This window comes from Molothrus aeneus, chromosome 4, assembly GCF_037042795.1.
Source record: "Molothrus aeneus isolate 106 chromosome 4, BPBGC_Maene_1.0, whole genome shotgun sequence".
NCBI lineage: Eukaryota > Metazoa > Chordata > Aves > Passeriformes > Icteridae > Molothrus > Molothrus aeneus.
This window is the reverse complement of record NC_089649.1, coordinates 56,788,774-56,813,328: the sequence shown is the minus strand read 5'-3', so window position 1 is coordinate 56,813,328 and position 24,555 is coordinate 56,788,774. Positions and strand designations below refer to the sequence as shown.

General features: G+C 37.6%; 1 protein-coding gene across 8 annotated transcripts in view; it reads right to left on the bottom strand.

Moving 5' to 3' along the window:
- The window catches only part of KCNIP4 (potassium voltage-gated channel interacting protein 4), a 387,819-nt gene that overhangs the window by 3,342 nt on the left and 359,922 nt on the right, over positions 1–24,555 (bottom strand). For all 8 annotated transcript variants that reach the window (XM_066548548.1, XM_066548554.1, XM_066548549.1 and 5 more), the window contains 5 exons: positions 18,760–18,829; positions 14,326–14,396; positions 7,200–7,307; positions 5,805–5,909; positions 5,173–5,235 (listed from right to left, as the gene is read on the bottom strand). In XM_066548548.1, coding sequence (XP_066404645.1) covers positions 5,173–5,235; positions 5,805–5,909; positions 7,200–7,307; positions 14,326–14,396; positions 18,760–18,829 — 417 coding nt within the window. The remainder of the gene's footprint in view (positions 1–5,172; positions 5,236–5,804; positions 5,910–7,199; positions 7,308–14,325; positions 14,397–18,759; positions 18,830–24,555) is intronic.

The following is a 24,555-nucleotide window of genomic DNA, read 5'->3' as shown; positions in this document are numbered from 1 at the left end:
GTCATAATATTTAGAACATGATAAGTTTTAGTAGCTTTTTTTGCCATCTTTAAAAAAAATACCGAAAAAACAGAAAACCCCCAGATGCTTGCATTGGAACTCTTTGACAAGTGTATCTTTTTCATTTGCCTCTTTTTTCAGTACATTTTCTACACAAATTTTCATATTAGACTTGTTAAACAGTTCCTAATTCAAGACAAAGGGAGGTGTTAATGCATATGAAGCATTGTCCATATGAAGCACAAACCTGGATGAATGAACTTTGGCCGATCTGACCTACCTTTATACCAGTTTTTCATAGGTTTGAAATAGTTTCTCTGCTGTTTTCAGGATAGCCCAAACCATCAACACTATGTATGGAAAGGGTTACTCCTGCAGAAAACACCTGTGCCTGAAGCCTTTTTGTCGTTATCAGAAGGACCTATGTCACTGGCCCTGACAGTCACCCATGCACTGTGTATGCCTTAGTCCCTTGACTGTTCTTTGTGGTACTGCTGTGGATACGCCGCAATGCCCAAGTCAGACCATTTCCCACCAGCACCAACCAGTGAAAGGAGACAGGTAAGGAACTGAGAAGTGCCTAGTTCTTGAGGTACCCCCACTCCTGTTTCTCAAGACCTAGATTTGCTCTTTGGTAATTTATATGAAGCCAGACAAACAGCCACCACTTTCTGGGACTCAGTCTGGCATATCTAGGGCAGCATAGTCCATTTCTCCTGTGGGAGCAGAGAGGCTGCTGGAGTCTGGATGGCAGACTGACATTCAAATGCATGTTTGGGGTAGGGAGGGCAGGGAAATGAGGTCATACACATTCCCTGTCTAAGATGGAGGGAGGATGAGGGGAAGCACCATTCTACTCAAATCCTTCTCCCAGTATCCAGAGAAGACAGCACTCAAAGCCTGAATGCTTTATAATTCCCTACATAACTGTTTCAACACTTTTTGAATGGACTGGCCATTCTTTGCAATGGGACTGTGAATTAAGAGCCTTGAACCTCCTGTGTGCCTCAGGCTGTACAGTGCCACTGCACTGATAGTTGTGCCAAACAAGTGCTCAGCACAGCAGCACAAATTTTAAGAAAGGCACATATATGCAAAATTAGTGTTTAAGAACACACTAGAGTCTCTTGATAGTACAAAAAAAAATCTCAGGAACATAGCCCAGGAACCTGAAGTAGAACCTCTGTTCAAAGATGTTTTGCTGTGTTTCTTCTTGCTTGTAAAGTAAGCATGCTACATTTCCTTTAGTTATTGCAAAACAGGAATAAAAGGGCTATACTTCTGCAACTCACTAAGTTGGCTTCTAACTCAAAGTAGAGGAACGCCAGTTTTCAGAGACTGGCAAATCTTGACTGAGATAACCTTCAAAGAAGAGGCTCCTGCAGCCTTTCCCTCGCAGAACACACTTCAGGTCTATTTAAAGATTCAGACTTTACCTTTTTAGATCTCATACCTATCAGAATGTTAACAAAAGGTTTTCCTGCAGGTCTGTTTTAAAAGCAGCAGTCACGTTCCTTTGTAAAATATGTAATCCTGAAAAGAGTGAAGCCACATGAACTCCTGAACTGAGTTTCCTGAAGGACTTTGATTGAAACCAGTCACTAGTGGGGTTCTGCAGGGCTTATCCTCAACCAATTCTCTTCATTAATGACCTAGATGAAGGACTCAAAGGAATACTAAGTAAATGTATGGACATCACTAAAGTAGGAAGAACTCTCAATTCACTCAAGGTCAGGGAGGCCCTGCAGAGAGACCTGGACCAAACAGAGATGGTGAATGACACCGTTTAGGTTTTGCCTTTTTTCTATGTTCTCTGTATTCTTCACACATATATTTTGTAGTTCTGTAGCCTTTGTATTAGTGACTCATTTTCCCAGTTCTTTTCCATGGCCTTTCCCTAAAGCAGAAAGACAAAACAAATTCCAGAGCTCCAAGCCCCAGGAAGTAAAAGGCCCCTATCCTATCTTGGTTCTCCTCGAGAAACAAGACTGAGAACAACTCTGCAGGTTCCATTCTCATGGACAAAGTATAGCCAGTGCTGAAGGGGGGCTCCAGAGAATGGGCTTGACCTGGGGGGGAATTGCATGTCCTCCTAATTGGTGACTTTTTACCAGTTATGCCAATTTCCTAAAACCTATAAAAACTTACTCACCCCTGGGGGGGAACTGGACTTGTGGACATCTTTCCATAACTGGTCCTGAAGGCCTTAAAATAAAGATCCCCTTTTATATCACCTCCTTACTAAAATTATCTTGAATTTCATTTCCAGGTTGGGCAAAAGGTAACATAATCACCAACCATATGAAGTTTAACAAGGACCAGTCCTGGAATCTGCACTTGGGATGGAGCAATCCTGCTTGTGTGTATAGAATGGGGAACATGAAGCTGGAGATCTGCACTGTGGAAAGGGACCTGGGCATCCTGCTCAATGGCAAGTTGAACATGAGTCAGCAGTGCCCTGGCAGCCAGGAGGGCCAGCCCTGTCCTGGGGGGTATCAGGCACAGCATGGCCAGCTAGGCCAGGGAGGGGATTGTCCTGCTCTGCTCTGGTCTGGGGCAGCCTCGCCTTGAAAATTGCAGTTTTGGGTACCCCGATATAAGAAAGACATAAAGCTACTAGAAAACATCCAAAGGAGCCCATGGTGAAGGCTCTGGAGGAGAAGACCTGTGAGGAGCAGCTGAGGTCACTTGGTCTGTTCAGCCTGGAGAAGAGGAGACTGAGGAGAGTCCTCATTGCAGTTACAACTCCCGCGTGAGGGGAAGAGGAGCAGCAGACATTGATCTCTGCTCTGTGGTGGCCACTGATGGCACCTGAGGGAACCCCTGAAGTCGTATCAGGGAAGTTTAGGTTGGATATTAGGAAAAGGTTCTTTACCCAGAGGGTGGTTGGGCACTGGCACAGGCTCCCCAGGGCAGTGGTCACAGCACCAAGCCTGACAGAGTTCAAGAAGCATTTGGACACTGCTCTCAGGCACATGGTGTGATTCTTGGGACATCCTACACAGGGCCAGGAATTGGACTTTATTCTGATGGGTCTCTTCCAATTCAGTATGCTCTATGATTCTATGAATCCCAACCCCAAACCTCATTTCTAAAACCAAATCTTGATATAAACATGAATTACACATTTTGAAGCACAGAAGTCTTAAAAGAAGAACAGTCTTAAGTGGCAGAGAGACAAAAATTTAGGTAGCAAGATACTTTTTGTGTCAAAAAAAACCATAGCCATCATTGAAGTTGAAAGCAAGGGAAGGTGAGATAAGTAGCATGATGACAATTGCAGCATTCTGTAGCATTCGTTGCGCCTCCATCATGTCCCAGTTTAGAGAGCACCTCTCTCACGTGTATTCTGAATAGTTAGAACAGGTAAATAAATCTTCTAACGCACTTGAGAGACTGAATTGCACTGGATAAGGAGAGCAGGCAATTCCTTACTAAAGGTATTAATTTTCTTTGTAAATGAATCATTCAGCCCATCACCATGATTGCTGTCATATGCAGATTAATGTGTCATTTAACTTCCAGAATGCTACAGACCTCAGCTGGGAAATGAATCTCATCTCAGTTTCTGATGATCACACAGGGTTAGCAGAGGAAATAACTTTTGTTGGTATTGAACAAGACTGACAAGCTGGAACCACCATGGTCAGTGCAACAGAGCACTGCTGACAGATGAGACACTGCCCAGTGCCTGTTGCTAAGGATACACAGAACAGCCATAGTTAGCAGAGCTCTTGGCTGTCTTTTATTCCCCAAAATCAGTGGATTAAAATCAAACAAAGTATCACTTACTAGGTAGCTGCACTTGAAAAAGCAACTCCAATGAATAGCTACAGATGCATATAAAAATAGACTGCTTCTAGAGCATCTTTGAGCATCTAGAGAGTTCCCTATTCCAAATAGTTAAAAACCGAAAAAATGCATTAAATGCATTTATCTTGATAGTCTTGTTATTACCTGTCCCTTTATTACTCTGTTCTTGATATAAGAGACAAGAATCAATAAGCAGGGGTTATATTGCTGGTCTCTGTCAGCTTTGTATTAATCAGTCTGCTGGGCAAGGTATCAGTAGACCATTACTATGACTTCTTAAATTTGTCACTGTAACAAACAGTATCAGGCTTATTGACCACATGAATTTACATAATGTAATCAGGCCTATCATATTCACTCTGCCTAATGTGATGCTTTACTATAAACAACAACCTTGATCTTGGGGTGTCCTGTGTAGAGCCAGGAATTTCATCTATTGGACTCGATTGTCCTGGTGGGTGCCTTCCAACTGAGCATATTCTATAATTCTATGAACCTCTTATCTTGCCAAAAGCTAGTCATTCTTATCTTATACTCTATCATGTTTCTTTTTCTTGCAATTTTAAACTGAAAAATTAACAGGATTTCCTTAAATTTATGAAAATGCAACTTATCTTTCTTCATATCATCTACTGGTCAGAGAACAAGCTGGTTTCTGAAGAGCAGAGGAGTGAAAACAGTCTGTAACTCCTGCTTCAGAAGTTCTCCATCCTGGCTCTAGGGGCCAGGAGCTGCTGGAAGAATTTTTTTCTTGCTGTCAAGAAATTGACAGCCACTTGGGTAGCATAAAGACTTGTGGCTGATAATCACAATCAGTTTACATCCTTGCCTTGAGAAAACTTGTCTGGTGTTAACTCTTGCCATCCAACACTTTGCAAGCCCCTTGCACTCTCTTTTTATAAGGCTTTACTGCTTATAAGCACACCATAACTCACTGAGAAACTTAGCCATGGAGGATAAATTTTCAGGCAATATTATTATTGCCATGATTTTATGCCAGTTGTGACAGAACTGTGTGCCCCAGCATGAGCAGAAGATAGAAATAAATATTTAGCTGAATGTAAAGAAGCTTTTTTCCACCAAGTGTAAACAATACACTATTAAAGAGAGAAAGGATATTGGCACAGCTGTCTAATAAGCAATGACAGCTTGTGTACAGCAGCTCTTCTGCAGATTCAGGCCACAAATTTATTTACACTGTCCAGTGTTTCTGTGTAATGGTGTACATAGATACTCTACCTTGGGAAAATGCTGTCTCTGGTATAAAGATCACCCTCACTGACACTCCAGAAATCTGTAAAGAGCTGTGATAGAAATAGCCAACAGATACACATTCAGTACTTAACACTGAATACTTACTTTCTGGCAGCTCTCAATGAATTCATCTATGGTAACTACTCCATCTTTGTTCTTGTCCATTTTCTGTATTAAAAAAAGAAAAAGAAAAAAAAGTACAGGAATTGGGTTTGTGTGGCCAAGTTTTGGTAGCAGGAGAGCTACAGAAGTGAGAAGCTGCCAGAAACTTCCCCCATGTGCAGCAGAGCCAAAGCCAGCCAGCTCCAGGACCTGCTGCTGGCCAAGGCTGAGCAATGAGGAATGATAACCTCTTCAGCCCTTTGTTAGATTTTCTCTCCCCTGTTCATTTGAGGCAGGGAGTGAGAGAGAGGCTTTGGTGGGTGCCTGGCATCCAGACAGGGTCAACCCTCAGCAGTATGTTTCTCCTCCTGAATTCCTGTGTGAAACAAGTTGTTTTCATTTTTCATTTCAATTATATGACAGCCTAGGAACAACCAGTCCAAAAGTCATGGTAAGTGGACTATGCTTAAAGAGCTTTTGTTGAAAAAACAGGGTGTGATGAGTAGGTCTGGGAAACTTGGAATGGAGCCACAGAGAATAGAAAGGATTACAAAATTGGAAGGATATGTTATAACAATGAAAATCTTTATCTGCTCACTGAGCAGTCTTTTCAGCTTCTGTGTTATGTGACCTACCTGGAAAAATGTTTCCACATGTTGTCTGGGTGCATCTTCTTTGAGAACAGGATAGGTGCATTTCCCCATCATGTCGTATATTGCTTTCATGATGTCAAGCATTTCCTGAAGAGGAAAAAATTATGTTTCTGCAATGTAAAGTGCACTTTTCCCACCAACTCAGAAAAACTTGCACCATTTGGTGAATCCTCAGATGAGCATCCCAGGGTGGGGGGTGCAAGGACCTCCTTACAGTGTGGGCACCCATCACGCCAAGGGACTCCTGCACTGCCCCTTCTCTGGCCTCTTTTCCAGATGACCTTCCAGTTCTTGCACACAGCAGTGCTGCTCTTTGACTTCTAGAATGTCCACTGCTTTAACTCAGAACATAATTTTTTAGGATTTGCATTTTAGAATAAAATTTTGGAATTCACCTAGGTTTTTTTTTTTTTTTTTGACTGAACTGATTCAAGAAGGAACTACTTAATTATTAGAAAATCCAGCATTTCAGCTTTCATAGATGTATGATTTCAATTTCAAATGATTTATAATATGTGAAAGTTCATGGATTGTGGGAAGAATCTCCCAATATCTTATGAATAAAAATAAAAAAGAAGTTCTGTAATGGCAAGTGAATGGCCAAAGCACATCACCTTCTTACAACCTATTTTCCCTAAAGAAAATAAAAACAGCCATGAACACACCTGCACTTATGCAGAGTCCTCCTTTTATATCGTAATCTTTGAATTTTGAGTGACTTGTGAAAATTTTAATAATTTCAAAAACAAGTCATCTGTAGTATGCTAAGAAATTATTCTATACATTACTCTTTTATAATGAACCTGAAGCGCTTTATAAAAGTGTAAAATTGTAAGTGCAATTTTTATATTTGCATAAACCCCACTTAAAAAAACCCTCTCCATATATTTTGATGAAACACTCATTTAGTCCCACTTAAGTATTGTTTGAATCCTTGCAGAGTAAAAGATGTAGGAATCTTTCTTTATAAATCCTGTTTCAAGTAAAAATTATTAGAAGTAGATTAACAAAATAAGAAACAATTATTACCAACATACTTAATTTATTTTGTCCAAATATCCTACCAATCTATCCTAGGAACTGTATGGGCAAATATGTAGGCATAAGTTGAAGCCAACTATTTCTGTACCTATTATGCTCAGAAACATAATTTCTGAAGAATTCTGAACTTTTGCAATTTCTATAAAGATTTTCCCTTTTCAATGTTCATCTATGCCTTTAAAATGAGACAATTACTCTAATTTTTAGTGTGTCTAACTTCATAATACCTGATAACTTGTTAACACATTCAGTTTGACAACTGAACCATTCTTCTCTGAATGCAGGACTTAGCTAACAACACTTACTTTCAGTGATTACATAAGAACTAGATCTTACCTCTTTAGTTATATATCCATCCTTGTTTATATCATACAAGTTGAAAGCCCAGTTCAGTTTCTCCTGTACTGTCCCTCGGAGTAAAACTGAGAGACCCATAACAAAATCCTAAATAGACAAAAGGTCTTGGTCAGTTTGGAAATGAGCAGTTTTCCTCAAAAACTCAGAAATCCAGAATAATAAAAAAAGATGTATTGTTCCAAATTTCTTTACTTCACTGTGAGTGCTAATGATTTCTGGATTAACAATCTAGGCACTATTTCCTGTACTCATATTAATAAGTAAATTGAGTAATTTTCTATAAAGTAAACATAATTTCTGTTAGTGGTTGTAGCCTCTGAAAAGACTATGTCTCACATAAGCAGTTCCCGTTGAAGTGAATACCAGGAAAAATCCATCCCCATGGTTCAATGGTCCAAGAAAAGCTTAAATGGTAGCTAAGCACAGGAGACCAATTTGGGGAAAACTGTGTACTAGGGAACATTAAATTCTTGTTAAATCTCTACCTTGTTAAAGTGGAATATGTAGTTCCCAGATCTCTTAGACCAATCTGTTGCATCCAATGTTTCAAACTTCATGTACAACACTGCACACCTCAATTCTTATTACTTTTATTGGAAGTATGATAGGGCATAATAAATATATTACATGTCCATGTGCCATTTTAATGTTTTTGTGATGTAATGCTCTATTGCTGCAGAACTATTCCACAGAAAGGAATCAGAAGGCATTTGAGATTATTTATATGTAGTATATGTAGTATTTCGTTATAGATTTTTATCTCATATTAAATACTCTTTTGACAGCACAAACCTCATTTACATTTATTGAGCATTGTCCACATTGGAGAAAATATCCACTTCCATCACCTCTCTTCTGTATTTCTCAGCATGTTAATATTTTGTAAGCAATAGCTTTTTTTTTTCCCCCTAACCATTTCCTCCACCTCTTTTTATTTGATAAGTGTATAAACCCATAAATTTGTGAAACTGCCTTCATAATACATTGAGCAGAATATGGCAAGTGAGTACATTTAAATGTGTCTTTCTACATTGCTTGCAATGACATACAGGAAGTGTTAGAGTAACATTAGAGACAATAAAAGCCAAAATATTTCTTATTTGCACCAGCAAGGTTTTGCATTTTGTCTAACACAGGAACAATGGAAAAGACTACACTGAGGTTAGACATAAATTTAAAAGGCCTGGTGTACCACAAAGTCAAATAAATATACCTGATACACTGAAGTACACACAGATATCATGGACTCAGGGGGTCTAGCAGGCACAGACAACTCTTCTGACAGCTTCAGTCTTTCTAACAATTCAATTGACATGCTCTGGCTGTTCTTAGTCTGTCAAAAATTTCTGTCTTATTGGTATATGTGCCCTTTGGGGTAAATGGGTACATGAATCTTGAAAGAATTTTGCTCATCTTGTCTACATATCAATGACTGATTGAGGGTCACAGGGTTAAATCTCCAAACGGTTCTTTAACAATGTACTATTAAACATTAAATTGTTCAAGAAATTCAGAACAGATTTGATCACATTACAGCATTAGCAATTAACCTTTTAAATTCAGTACCATGTCTTCAAGTCTTTTCTGCATGGTTTTACATTCTTGATGTAGCTTCTCCTTAAGTCCTTTGTGAAGGTCCTCAGTTGCATTTTTTTCTTACATTATATGTAAGAATTGTGAATTTATTTTTATTTTGGCTGAGCAACATTTTTAAAATTTATTTTATCTAAAATGAATCCATTTTTCTTTTCTTGTTCAATTTTCTTTGTAGCTTTCTGTGATGCACCACCTGTGTTAGCTGGCTTCCCAGAATCATTTCTACCCCCATTTCCAAGGCTACCCTTCTATCATCGTTTTTTTTTAAAAAAAACCTTGACTTAATATTGTTTTTCATGGGATTGGGGGTTGTTAAAAAGCAGAGACAACTCAAAAACCTTCCAGGTATGTGCTCTAAACATTGCAGCAGTGAGTTATCTCCTTCCATATTGCATCAACATGTTTTGGGATCACACCTAGTTCAGGTGCATTGCCTTTGTCTGAGCGTTGTGCAGGAGTAATCTCAGGAACAATAGAAAGGATTGTTCACAATAAGAAATTGTGATGAGCTGGACAAGGACCAGCTTGGATGGGATGTCTTTTCTACATGCTTACTTTAAAGCAACTGAAGAACAGTAACAGAATCACACAGAAATGGAGTATCTGATTCAGTGGATATAGGCCAAATCCACAGGGTATTTTGGGCTAGAGCCTTGAAAGGCAAAATGCTCTGTATGGTGGAAGGCAATGTGTGTGCCAGGAGCAGTGCAGCCATTCTGTGTGTTAAGGAATAATCCAGTGCAGAAAGCCACAGTAAAGCAGCAGTGTAGAGGGAAGCAGCTAAACTCAGGAAGCAGCTGCCCATCTTTTTGCATGTAACCAACATCTTAGTGATGCACAAATCACACACACAATTTAGCAAAGAGGATCAATACAGGTCCCTATTACAGTATTAGAGCACCCAGATACTGTTTTCCATCCTGGTTTAGACATGTAATTTCTAGGAAGAGAGGAATTCTACTTTTAGAACCTGTTTATTTTTAAAGAAAATGTCACCATACTCAGATGCATACATGCTCTGAGAATGCTGCCACTGCCCACTGAGAGGGATGGTCCTGCTCAGCTGAGCACCTAATGGGGAGAGGGGCATCTGATCTAGGGTGACAAAGGAGTCTAAAACAGGAAGTCTGAGCTGAGACAACTCTAGGTTGGGTCTTCAGTCTGTGACAGTGAAGTTAGAAACACAAAAGTCTCTGTCTCCATACTTGCCTTTACTCCTTTCCACAGTTTCCTGTTTGTAACTTGCCAGTTTCCTGCAAAGCATGCTAATACCTGTTAAGACCTCCTTCTGTGCCTAATTCTGAATTTTCAAGAAAGGGGGATGTCTCACTGAAAGGTTGCAAAATGCAGCATCATTGCACCTGTACCAGAGCCTGTGTGTACTCAGAGCCTGCTGACATTTCTGTTCTGCATACAGCTGTAGAGAATGTCTGGTTGTGATCTGGGATGAACTTGTATTTGTGGGGTTTTTTTCAGCAGTGATTAATTATCTCCTAGCAAGGTTGTTGATGACTTTCTGATTGCTTTATCTCTCGGTAAATCTTTGGGGATAATTAGTTCATTAATAAATTAATTAACAAGCTTATTAGTGTGCTGTCTTAAATCCATAGGAAAGCTTAAAATTATTCACCTGGTCATGTGTTCCTTTATGACTTTTGTAGAAGTAGGTAGGCAGGAACCTTAATCCATTTTTAAATTTAGATTTCAGGATTTTGAAAAGGAATCAAGTGATGGCACAGAAGTGGTGGAGGCCTGGTGTATGTAAAAAAAGGTCACAGAGAAGGAACTACTCCTAAAAGGAAATGTATTTCTTTGTAGCTACTTTAAATCAGATAGTGTTAAAATGCTTATGAGATCACCACTTACTTAAAAAAATGAACTCATTTCCTACATGACATGGACAAACCTTTTTGTGTTGAACCCACAGAATCATGCTTGTGAACCTCATGAAATTCAATGGGGCCAAGTTCAAAGTCCTGCACCTGGATCAGGGCAATCCCAAGCTGAAATAACAGCTGGGCAGAAAATGGATTTAGGGCAGCCCTGAGGAAAAGGACTTGGGGATATTGGTTGATGACAAACTCAGCATGAACCAGCAATGTGGGCTTACAGCCCAGAAAACCAACCATGACCTGGGCTGCATCAAAATAAACGGGACCACAAGGTCAAGGAAGGTGATTCTGTCCCTCTTTGCCTTCATGAGACCCCACCTGGAATACTGCATCCAGCTCAGGGGCTGAATGACATGGAGCTGCTGGAACATGTCCAGAGGACTGGAGCACCTCTGCTATGAAGACAGGCTGAGAGTTGAGCTTATTCAGCCAGGAGAAGAGAAGGCTCCAGGGACACCTTAAAGCACCTCCCATTACCTAAGGAGGGCCTACAAGAGAGCTGGGGAGGGACTCTGCACAAGGACATGTAGGAGCAGGACAAGGGGGAATGGCTTTAAACTGACAGAGAGTAGATTTAAATTAGCTATTAGGAACAAATTCTTCACTGTGAGGATGGTGAGGCACAGGAACAGGTTTCTGAGGGAAGCTGTGAATGCCCTGTTCCTGGAAGTGTTTAAGGTCATGTTGGATGGGGCTTCAAGCAACCTGCTCTAGTGGGAGTGTCCTTGTCCAGGGCAGGGGGGTTGGAACAAGATGATCTTCAAGGTCCTTTCCAATCCAAGGCATTCTATGACTTAGTTAACCACTGCCTTCATAATACTGCCTTGGACACCACTTTTATTATTAGTGAAATATGAAGTTGTGTTTGATCTTAAGAACTGTACTCCTCCATGGAAGTGAGTTAGCATGCTTGCTCATTTATTAACTGATATAATTTGGTTTTGATTAAATATGACAGAAGTCTTTAAACATCTCCATTGTGTTTGGGCACAGCATTGTGCTTTAAAGCACTGAGAATTTGTGGGATTATTTAATGACTTTCAGAAAGGTCACATTTAGAGCAACCTCAATCTGCATCTACAACAAATGGAGGATACTAATTTGGATATTTTTATGTGTGTGCAATGAGCTTTACTTTGACAATATGTCTAAAGTTAATTAGCCTCCATTTTTCTGACTGTGTGAATAGCTTTGAGGCCAGATCTTTATTTTGGCTCAATGACAATATACATGCAGCAAATGAAAACTTTGCTTTTATATCTATCTCTGTCTAATGGAAAAAAGACCTTCACTAACATGCCCAGAGAGCTCTCCAATAGTTGGGTCACTGGGTCTTCGGAAACTCTGTCATATTAAAACAAAACTAGTTCACAAAACAAATGAAATAAACTAGTCTCAAAATTAATACAGTCATGGGATAAAGAGAGATAAGTTCAAGCACCTAATTTTATAAGTTTGTTCTTTATGCTATATAAATCCTTCATTTAGAGATCCTGGCTTGTTACCAAAGAGCATATAGATTTAAGGACGACAAACTCTAAGGACTCTAAGGACACAGCAATCTCACCAAGAAATGTCAATTGAGGTGTGCATTTAAGTTGTGCTCAGATCTAACTTTTCATTGTTGATGGTTGAAAATTTGAGGAATAAAGGGCAAAAAGCTAAAGTAAATTCTCTTTTTTTTTACCTACAACTCCAGCTACCACTCCTTCATGGGAAATTGAGTGTGCAACACATTAAAAAAAGTCATTTTTATCAACAAAAGAATTTTGCTGCCATTTCAGATTTTGATAATCTTCTTTTATACAGAAGATAGCCAGAGTGTTTTCATCATAGGTAATTATATTAAATTGTATTTACTCCTACACTTTGATATAGAAAGTACTTTGGAAAGAATGATTATTTTTTCTCCAAACTTCTAAACTACTCCTCTACCTTTTGAGCTGTTTTACTTTTGTTGTTTTTCTAATGGAAATTACAAAACTAGAATAAAGATTGGAATAGAAAGAGAATAGCACAGCTGCACCTAGGATTAAAAGGAGCAGGAAAAAATGAGATGATTGTATTTTGCACATTTCATAATAGCTTCTTCTACATTTTGCAGCTTTTTTCATGTGATTAGGAAAAAGCCCATACATTTTTAACTTCAAGAGGATGATTTTAGAATGGCCATCATGCAGTTTGTAAGTATAATGTTTCTACAAGGACACAGAAGCAAGAGTCTTTTGACAGCAGTAGAGTTATGGTGGATTCAAAATTAGTGCAGATAATATGAAAGTCTGGATCACTCATGTCTGCCTCGATATTGAACAAAAGTTCAGCACCTCTGCTTTTATTTTCCTGATTTATTTTATCCAAAGCCCTTTGTTCGTGCACAAACCTGCACTCTGAGATAATCAAAGCGCTCCAAATCCAGTGCTTTTCTTAAGACTTTCTGCCTGAAATGCAAGTGTCAACAAATTGACCAGAAAAGGTACAAAAATTTTATTTCATTCCCATTCTTTTTAATGAAAATTGCAGAAATAATTTACAACTACTTATTCTAAAAATATTTTTTCTCAATGTGCCTGCTGTTGCTGTAACTGAAAGATGGGAAGTTTAAGTTAGATATACAAAAGAAATTCATTACTGGGAGGGTGGTGAGGCACTGGCACAGGTTGCCCAGAGAAGTCGTGGATTCCCATCCCTGGAAATGCTCAGGGCCATTTTGGACGAGGCAACTTGGTCTGCTGGGAGGTGTCCCTGTCCATGGCAAGGGGTTTGGAACTGGGTGATCTTTAAGATCCTTTACAATGCAAACCATTCTATGATTCTGTGATTAGCTCAGAAGAATCCTTGCATATTACAAGAAGACGTGTATGTACAGAAGACATGAATTAATCCTCCATTCCTGCTCCTAGTGAGTGTATTTATCACAATCCAATCAAAAGTTTAAGGAAATAATTACTTCATTATAATCAAAACCAAAGAAAACATGACAAAACAAACAGATCCTTTTGCAAATGAACTGTCTTTTTTTTAATTCTACAGCTTAAAATATTATCTCCTTTGCAGTATTTTGTACACCCTGTTCTCATCTACAGTACTGCAGTAAGGTCCCTTTTTTCCATATTATATTGTGTGGATGACATCAGCCTTACCAGGGAAAGGCAGAACTGGGAAAAAAGATTGGGCAGTTATATGGAGGAAGAATGAATTTCCAACTCTTGTACTTTTAAAACATTTGTTTTAAAGCCTTTTTCTAGAACTTTCTGGAAACTAAGTATGAAAAATCAGATTTTGATTTTGACTGAGTCATCCCCATACCATTAGTTGTAGTTCAGAGATCTCCTCTTGCAAAGGCAGAGAGGGAGAACTATTTTAGGTAACTTGTGAATAAATTGGGTTACCTTTTAAATTGTGAGATTTTTTAAAAAATTATGTAGTAGCACAGTCTGAGTTACCCTTATGGAATACACAACTGTAAAGTAATGACTTTTTTATTACACTGGAAAAACTTGAAACTTGAGTCACATCAGCTAAATTTTCCCTAATGTGAGCCAGCCACCAAAGTGGACTTCATTACAAGGAATGACAAAGTATTCAATTTTATAGAAATGAGCAATGGCATCACTTACCTCAAAACTTACAGATCCATTGTGATCAGTGTCAAATGCATTAAACAGAAAATGTGCATATGTTGTGGAATCTAAAATTTAAGCAGAAAAAATATTGACAGTAAGTACATTTTATTTAATAAAAATTAATTTAATTCTATTAAAACTATTTGATACCAAGATATATTTTGATACCAAAATTTCATAGCAAGACTAGCTTTCCACTGAAATTTAAATTTCCTTTTTGGCAGGAGAGGAGGGATAAGATATAAGTGCAAAGAAACCAAAAATGAAAATTCTGTTCTGGAATATCTCTATTCATTTTTATTCCTGTGTTTGCTAATCACTGGTACCTGAGCAAATAGCAAAGATGACATATTATTGTACTCTGAAACAGCCTGTTTTAACAGGAACACTGACTGTGACAGGGATCACATGCCTACCATGAAGACTGTGTTCATTTTCTCCCATTATATGAGGGAAGCAGACACTGCCCTCACCACACCATGTGTGCTGGTTTTGCTCTGCACACAGATCTGTTCCCCAGCTTGAAGTTGATCTTTGCAGAAAGCTGCTGCTGCTGTTGGGTCCTATGCTCACCCACAGGTGAGAAGAAATCCTCTCCTGAGAAGCAGATTCTTAAAGCTGGCTTGCTGCTGAATTCCCATGATCGTGGCATTAGGGTTTGGAAAAATTGGCTGTGACTCACTAAATGGTCAGTAAGACTCTGAAAGATGACCTTAAACAAAGCATCCCTTCACTATTTGCATACTTACTAAACCTCCTCCCCAGTGCATATTGACTCATTTCAGAAACCCACACAGCATGAATATAAATCTGTCAAGACTGTAACTTCTGTAAAGATCCTTTCTTCTATTTCCACTGAATGCCTTCTAAAAGGCACAACCTGCTCCAGGAGTAATATATTGTGAGGAGAGCACTTATCCAAAGACAGCCCTCTGGATGTAAAGTAGAAGCTGCTGGGGTTAAGGGAAGTCAGCTGTCCTCAGTGTTTTTCCTTCCCTCAAAATCATGCAAATTAATGAAGGATGAGGGCTTGTTTACTTTTAAACTCAATTTTCTCTTTCTACCTCATATGTTTACAATAATTTTAGGCTAATTAACATAAACCTTACAAATTATTAATAAAGGGCAAAGTGCTATGAAATCAGCATCCCCTTTGCAGAACAAACTCCCTCTCATGGAAAAACCTGATCAACACTGAAATACCATTATCTGATTTCTTGGCATTAACCCATTTTACCTTTTATATCAATTCTGCAAACCTTTATTTTTTACAGCCCAAAATACTCTTTTGTATTAAACTGAGCAATAGCCTGGTGACACTTAGCTGAAATGCCACCTTGAGGAACCAGATATACCAAAACTGAAAGCTTTGTGCTTCACAGATTCAGACCTGAAGAAAATTCTCTAGTCTTACTTCAATATGTTTATTTTGTGTGATGTGAGATAATCATAACAAGAAAAAACTGCAATCTTTAAAACATGTCTGTTAACACATTTTCAGAAAATTAAATCCCCACCACCACTATTTGAGAGAGTCATTCATTCTTCCATGTGTCCTCTAACCACTGTAATTTCTTAAGCACAACTTGGCAGACACATTCCCACTTCAGCTGAAAAATGTAAATTTGTTGACTAGAGTTTATATTTAGCATTTTAATAGTCATATTTTCTATAATCTACTGAGACTTCTGTTGTGCAACAGAATATACTATGTAAATCATCTTCAGGGAAAAAATGTGTTCTAGAGGTATAATTACTGTAAAAGGAATTTTAAATACCTTCCTATTCTTTGGCACCCATTTCTTAAAAACACCTGAAATATTCCTGGCTATTTTCTGTAGATGTACAGAAAACAGAAAGGAATTTTAATTTTGTTGCCCATACATGATACAATATACCACTTTTTTGTATGATGGTATATGAATAAAAGTCCCTAGTTGAAAAATATTTTTCCTGATAATCTCTCTGAAAAAAAAATAAAAATCAAAAGCATTTTTTACAGTCATTTGCTCAAGCAATTCTGGTCTGAAATTTTGCTTTCAATACCACAGCAGGATGAGGCATGCTAGTATTTTAATTAGAGCTACTTAGTTTGATTTCCCTCTTTCCACCCTAAATCTTGAATGTCATTTATTTTAGACAAAATCTTAACTTTTTAAATGAAATACAATTTCTTTCCAAGGATCTGATATCATAACTAGTAGGCTAATTTCCTATTTTAACAGGTTGAGATAGGAACAGCTCTTAAATTATAATTCCCTTGAAAAACACCATCAAAGCATTTTAAACATCAGAGGCAAAAACCAGTAATCATTACACATGGAAGAGTAGGACTTATCAAACTCCAAGCATGATCTAATTTGTTCACAGGTGATAAAGGAGTGTAATAATTATTCAGTGTGTGGATTCTTATCCATGACCTACTGGGCTGAAGAAAAATCCCAACTTTCATTTCAGGTGATCCACTGCAAAAAATGCAGGGGGTATATTCATTTACCTGTATGGCAGTGAATCTAAAAAGAAGTTCCTGGAGTGCCCTTTCTGGCATGGAAAGCTTTTTACAAAGCTACTTTTACCTTTTAAAATACATTGCTTTTGCTGCAATCCTTTCCTTTGTGTCATTTCCTTTCCTTTGTTACTCCTGTGGCACCTTGTCCTATTTGTAATCCTCCTGTACCTGTCCTGGACAGTCTTGGAATTTGCTTGAGGAAGTGACTTGCTGGATGACATTGAAAAATTTCTTTGGTTGCCTTGAAGCTTAAAATCTTATAGACATAATTTTGTTTGTTCAGATATGAATTATGTATTGAATATATGAATTGTCATAATGATACATCATGTTGTACCTGGTTTTTCATCACACAGACAATTGGAGCACAGACCTACATGCTTTAATTTGGGGAAAACTTTCAAGATTCTTCTTTCCTCTTTAATACTGGGATATACATAAAATCATTATTTTAAGAACAACTGAAATTTAAAGGTCTCAGCTGGACACATAATTTTGACAAGACCTTAAAGATTTAAGAACTCAGTCTGGTTTCTTAAGTAGACATCCCAGTGAAGTGCAACCCTCCTCCTCCAAAGGATGCCACTGCCAAGGATCCTCCTCCAAAGGATGCCACTCCAACCCAGTGCAACCCTCCTCCTCCAAAGGATGCCACTGCCCTAATTGCCAGAGGAGGATCAGCATTAACACCAGGAATAGGAGTAGAAATTAGACATTTTGTATAATCCATTTTAACTACATTAATAGTTTTTCTTCTCTGTAACAACTAGATCTGGACTAATAAATATCAGTCTTTTAAGATTACATTTACTCTCACAATATCTTTTGACTTCACTTTTAGAACAAGTGTGCTTTCTCTTTGCCCATAAAAAATTCTGGGTGTAACAATAAGAAATATGATAGATTTTTTTCTATTAAGTGTAGTAAAGGTGCACTAAATCACATAGAATTGTTTTCACTACCCAAGGGCAACTACAAAATATAATATTTCAAACTGTAATTGTTAGCTTGGTCTAAAAGTTTACAAAGAGACACAATCAGTAGGCAAGTCAACCCTTCTAGCCTGTGGTTCATTTCTATTGAGTGTGCCTACTTCTTAATGATTAGAGATGGTAATCTGCACTGAATGCTGCTCTTTACCTTCTAGGTCTTTATTCAAAATAAAACTAATGGGGAGATATTTTGTTCCTACCAATTAATATGGGGTTTTAAATAAAAAATGAAAAGAAGGAGTTCTGAACAGTCCCAGAGAAATACACAAATCTCAAGAGCTCTGGGAGAAGCTGAAGAAGTGGGGTTGTAGGAGAATATGAAGAGGAGCAACTGAATAGCAAATACAAGAGGAAGAAAAGAGAGGAAAAAAATTCAAATTGAAAGAAATCTGAGGTTCAAGGAAAAAAAACCCCAAAGTGTTACACATTTTTGTGTTACCTTCATTGCACTAAAAAGATAATGGAAATTAAAAAAATAACAAAACTCCTGGAAATCAGTTAATTGAAATCAAGGTTAGCATTTAAGAGAAATCCCATAGAATTAAAGGGGGGGTTCTGTTGTTGATATGAGAGGGTACCTGCAGTGCCTCCTACAGTTCCTCCTACTGTGAAAGGGTTTTTTTCAGTAAAAGAGAATGGGCAAGAATTTTTAGAAAGCTTAAAGGAAAATAACCTACTCAGAGAAACTTGCTTTAATGGTATCCATCACAGCTAGTAACTTCATAACAGAAGACTGACTTCATGTAGATACCATTGCATTTCATTCAGAAATACAGATTTAAAAATGTGTCCAACTATCAAGGAAGTACCCCTTGAGTTCAGACAGAGCTTGAGGGAACAATCTTGTTAATTTGAACAAGAGGCTCTTGTCAGACTTAGGAACTAGCGGACATACTGCAGTACTAATTATGTCTGCCAAGTACTTACCTCCCTGTGGAAAGAACTGAGAGTAAATCTCTTTGAAGGTTTCTTCATTGACAACACCACTGGGGCATTCCTGGAAAAAAGTAAATGACAAGAAATGAATACCATCCGATCTGATCCACTCAGCTCATGGGTTCAGGAGACCATCCACAGTATGTGAGTAACCGACACACTAAAATGCATGACTTTGTACTTTGGACCAATTATTAATGCACATTATCACACTGAAGTATCTTCCTAAAGAATTCCCATGAGACAAAAACTCCTTCTATGCCATGGATCTCAACTTCCTTTGAGACCTGAGAGGCACATGTGGGCAGCAGCCACGGTGCTGCTGTGGGTGGAGCTGTTGTTGGAGCTGTTGTGTCACCTGTGTGCCATGAGCAGTCACTCCCTCAGCTGCAATCAGCATTTGTGTGGTATGCAAATCAAGCAGGAATGTAAACACTTTGGTATTGCTGATAGTACATGCAGTCACATTCTACTGGAAGAGTTCTATTCAATGAATTCAAAACACCCTGCCATTGAGGGTCTTGTTCAAACCTTGCATGTGGCATTCGCATTCTCTGAACAGGATTCCTTTGCCCAGGGTTTTTCTCCTGGGAAGCTGAAAGGCAGCGAGAGGCCTCAGAGAAAAGAAAAACAACTCTTATCTCATTTGCTTTGCCTGTGTTTTGCTCATGTGGAATGTGTTTGGAGATTGTTTATCCAAGGTGATTTCTTGATTGGACTTCGTTGAGTTATTTCGACTCTGGCCAATTGGGGCCAAGCTGTGTTGGGACTCTGGAAAGAGTCACGAGTTTTCATTAGTATCTTTTTAGCATTTAGTAAGTATCTTTTCTGTATTCTTTAGTATAGTATAGTATTCTTTAATATATAAAGAATATACAATATTCTTATTATAAGAATATTACAAATATAATAAAGTAATAAATTAGCCTTCTGATAAGATGAAGTCCTCCTCATCATGCCTTCCTTCGTCAGTGGCCCTGCATTTACAATACTTGCAGATCCTTTTGCCTCTTTACACCTTTTTCATAAATTGAAATATGTAACACAGAATATGTAGGAAGTTTCTGAAGAGAGTGATTACAAAGAAAATGAAAGGAAGTGAAGGAGAATAAAGAGGGTTAAACCAATCACTTATGCAAAGAGGTAGGAAAAGCAGAAGGAATACTGTCATTGATTACTATGTCAAGCATAAATACACAAGACCAGAGAGCTGATTTCTAGTCCTAATTTTGCCAGACTGTGCAAAAGACTTTGGGCAATGTACTTAATTTTTTTAAGCCTTAATTTCTTCTTTAATGCAAAAAGTTTTAAGGTTCATACTTTTTTTTGACTATTAGCATGCTATTTGGACTGAGGACTCAAACATATGTGCTCCTAGTCCTAAACTCACTAAAATTAATAGCTGGAAATGGAGATCAAGAGTAGTGTAACATCTTTTACCAGTGTAATAACAACTTTTCCTGGGAGAAAAAATAGTATTTCAATTAGATCAAATAAGAAACACTGAGATATTCATAGTTCTGGCACCTTCTGCTAAGAAACAAATAGTGTAATCTCTAATTGAGAGGCAAATGCATGGTCTGAGAAATGTATGTCAAGTCTAGGATTATCACGCTTTTCTGTCAATTATCCTTCGCTAAATCAGCTTTTCATCATAACTAAGCACATGCAAACATATAGCAAGAAAGAATTCTGTTTAGTCAAAAAAACAGAAACAAACATCAGTGTCGGAGATACACATACAAAATTACTTGTCCCTGGGCACAGAAGCTGATGCAGGCACTGATGTCCCTGATGCAGGCAGAGCTAGAGCTCAGGTCTCAATAAGATTAGATAAATACTGACTGCTGAGCAACACTGCCTTTGGAACCCAAGCCTTTGGGGAATGGGAGGAACAGGGAAATGAATCTCCACCCTTCATTAGGTAAGGAGCAATCCATAATTGAGAAAGCATCTCCCTGTCTGTCATGTCTTTGGGTATGAGGGCACTCTTAAACATCTCTCTCTCTTACCAGCTATCCAAAAATACTGTAGTCAGATAGGCCACTGTCTCTATGGTTTCTAGCAGGTTTACAAGTAACAAACATTAGGACAAGAGGAAATGGCCCCAAGTTCCCCCAGGGGAAGTTCAGATTGGATATAAGGGAAAATTTCTTCACCGAAAGGGTTATCAAGCATTGAAACAGGCTGCACGGGGAAGTGCTTGAGTCACCACCCCTGAAGATATTTAAAAGCATGTGAGTGTGTCCCTTGGGGACATGGTTGAGTTGTGGAGCTGGCAGTGCTGGGTTAATGGTTGGACTCGATGACCTCAGACATCTTTTCAACCTTGCTGATTCTATGATGTTATGATTCTACTATGCTGCTTGTCTTTGGGAAGCCTTCTGGAGTTGTATAAGAGCATGCAAAAGAGCAGTATTTCTACTTGGATTCAAAACACAATAAAGAAAACATCAGTGAATTTTTCAGATACTCATAGAAATAATATTATAGTTATTCAACATAGAAAATGTAACAAAAGTATTATACAACCTCCTCTTCCAAGTATATAATGGTATATGATCTATGTCATTCCCAGACCTGCAGGAGGAAGAATAAACAGCTGTTACCTTGAGATGGGTATGACTGTGAAAAAACAATGCAGCATTTTGAAATTTAGAAAAAGAAGCAGTGGCTTCTTTCTACTCTGCAGGTAATATTTTTTTTTCCGACAAGAAAATAAAGAGCTGGGCACATTTTGAAGGAATTAAAGAGAAAACCTGTATTTTTGAATTAGTACAGGTCAGATGTTGCCTTTTCTTTTTTTTTTTCTCAGAAGATTAATAAACAATGGACGACAAAATGCACATTTAAGGTCATCTAACTCTATGACTTGTTAAAATATAAAACAATTTTTTCCCTTTTCTTTGGCTGACAAAAACATTCAAACTATTTTAATTTTGCAGAGAATGCACTCCCCTTTTTTACAGGAAATGCCAACAGTTCCAACCTGTGCGTGCTTAGTCTGAAGCTCTGAAGACTGAGAGTCCCATTTCCTCACTGCTTTTAAATTTTGTCATGTTAGAGGAGAATTAAGGATACTCTTCAAAAATTGATATGATTTATTATTTTTTAGTTCAAAATAAGCTGTCAGCCTTTGTTATTAGAGAAATGCATGATCTACATACCTCTTTTAAAGGCAGTCCTTTTTTTCTGTTGCTTAATAAGCTCTGGTTTCACCATACTGTTTGAAAGAATCATTGCTTGAAAAGGCAACCTACTTTCAGGTTCAGAGAATTCTATACTTCAGAGAATTATATTTTAGCAGAGCCAGGAATGACATTTTGAGTTCCTCTAGCTTGTCCCTCTGTAGTTTCCTCTGTTCTTTGCCAGAGCATTGCCAGTAACATTTTACCTTTTCCATCCTTGAAGGCCTGTAGAAATGGTGTCTTAAGGGACATTCATTAAAAATCTGAGATGCTAGCCTATTACATTTACCAGAAATATCAGCTCAAGCTTTTCTTTCTTTAGCACGCATCTTTCCTCTGAGACTCTACATGACAGGGAACACTTCTGATCTTGAATAATTTCATTCTAAAAATATATGTGAACAACATCATTTACTTCCATGACTGTACTTTTCTGGACTCATAAATCTGGCTTTATTGTGTTCATCAGGAGATTTGTGCAGTTCAGGGAAAGAGATTAAATATTGTAATTGTTAAGTACGCCCCAAGGTTTTATGTCAAGCTATTGCTGACTTCTTCCACTGTAGCAACTATAATTAAAAAAATCTATCTAACCTTTCATTAAACTCTTATAAAAGAGAGGAAAAAATTAAATAGTTCAAAAGAAAAATGTGAGGCTTATTTAAACAATTTCCTATATTCTTTCTTTCCTTGATCTGAATATAATTTATTTTGTTACAGCAAATTTCTAATTTACAAGCTTTTAAAATTGCATTAATGTATTAGATTTTCCTTCTAGAGAAGGAAAAAAAGGAGGAAATGTTCAACTTGAACTGAATCCAGTTCTTTCTCTTTGAAAGAGAAAATAATATAAACTGACAGACAGAGAATAATAAATATGATTCTGCCTTTTGATGATCTCTCTTGCTTCCTATTTTGCTGCTGGGAAATTATACCGCCAGAACATGGTCTTATGAACCACTCTAAACCCTGTAAATTATTTAGCCTCAGACAACTCTCTAAGACAATTCTCCTTCAGTAATTTTTTAAAATACTGCAGTAGGTGATTCTTCTTTACTACCTAATCAACATCCTTTTCAGACAAGAGGCAAACAAAGAAGACACAAAGCCAGAAAAATAGTGAAATGTAGAAAAGAAAATGATGGAGAAACGAACTCAAAGCTCAGACTTTTGTCTGCATAACAATTCTGAATGATGGATAAAGCTGGAGTTTTGGCAACTTTGAATATCTTTCAGTTATAGAATTTTGCATGAATAATTTCCCATCCCATGCTGCATCTGCTGCTTCAGTTTTCATACTGCTTCATTATAGATACATGTTCATGTCCATTGATTTAAATGTCTTCTCTTTTTGCATGTACTTATATGTTCTATGTGCATGTGCTTTCTAGGAATTTGCCTTCAGCCTCCTTCTCATTCATGCTGTTGAATCTGATCAGATACTTCCCCCTAAGAAATGTAATTACTTCATTGATTTGATTTAATGAGTTTCTATAATCCAATACATTCATTCATGAGTATTGTAGCCATGTTACTTGAGAATACTTTTAGAATTAAAGATGTATTTACTAAATACCAAAAGGGCTAAAGTGAAATTTTTATCTACCTTAGAGCTTCATGCCAAGAATAAATAAATTTGTAATTTATTGTAAATTAAAAACCAAATAAATTTTTAATTTTGTAACTAATTTCCTGGTAGTAAATATAAATAAACTTGTCCATGCAATATTCATCAGGAATAGATTTCATAGCCTATTTATTTTGAAGTGAGAGCAAGTGTGATAAATCTTCTGTCTTGAAAGTACTCAGAATACAGGATTCACTTGTGGTACTGGATTATTTAATAAAAAACATAGAACACATATCAGAAATTATCTTTGTGAAAAGGGACTGTGTGGCATTTCTGGAGAGCTGATCACACTACTGGCCAACATAGAAGAAACAAGAGCAGTTTAAAAATCCTGCAGAAGCTAATAAAAGTGAACTTACTCTACCAGGACTTCAAAGTAGATGATGCAAACAAAATGAGGTGTCTGGGGGAGAGAAGGTTTTGAAGTTGTTAAAAATAAAACAAGTGTAGTATAAAAAATATCTCAAAAGATATGCTTAAAAGAGATGCCATGCACTAGCCTGTGAAGCAGTCTCAGAAACCTAATTCAGAGAAAAACCTCTCTCTTGAAATATTTGAAATGTGGCTGAACAAAGCACTAGAAATTAAGACTGGAAAAAATACAGGAATAGTCAGACAGTTCAAAAGACTTTTAGTCATTAATACAGATTTTAAGGAATCACAGAAAACTGTATTTTTGCTCCTTTTCTTTTTTCTTCTCTTTTTCTTTAAACGCTTCTAGAAGAAGAAATAACAGAAGGTTATGTGGGGAGAAGAGAGCCACTGTTTTCCTGCCCTAGATGTCCCCAAGAGAGAAACAAATTTGCAGAGGTGGAAATACAAGCTAAGTATTGTCCATTAGGTTTTGGTAAAATTTAAAGGGGTTGCTTCAACTGTGAAGTAAAAGAAAAACCCCCACATCTCTGTATTGTATTCTAGACAATAATTTCTCTGATCAGCTTCTTTGAACTGGTGGCTTCTGGACTGCTG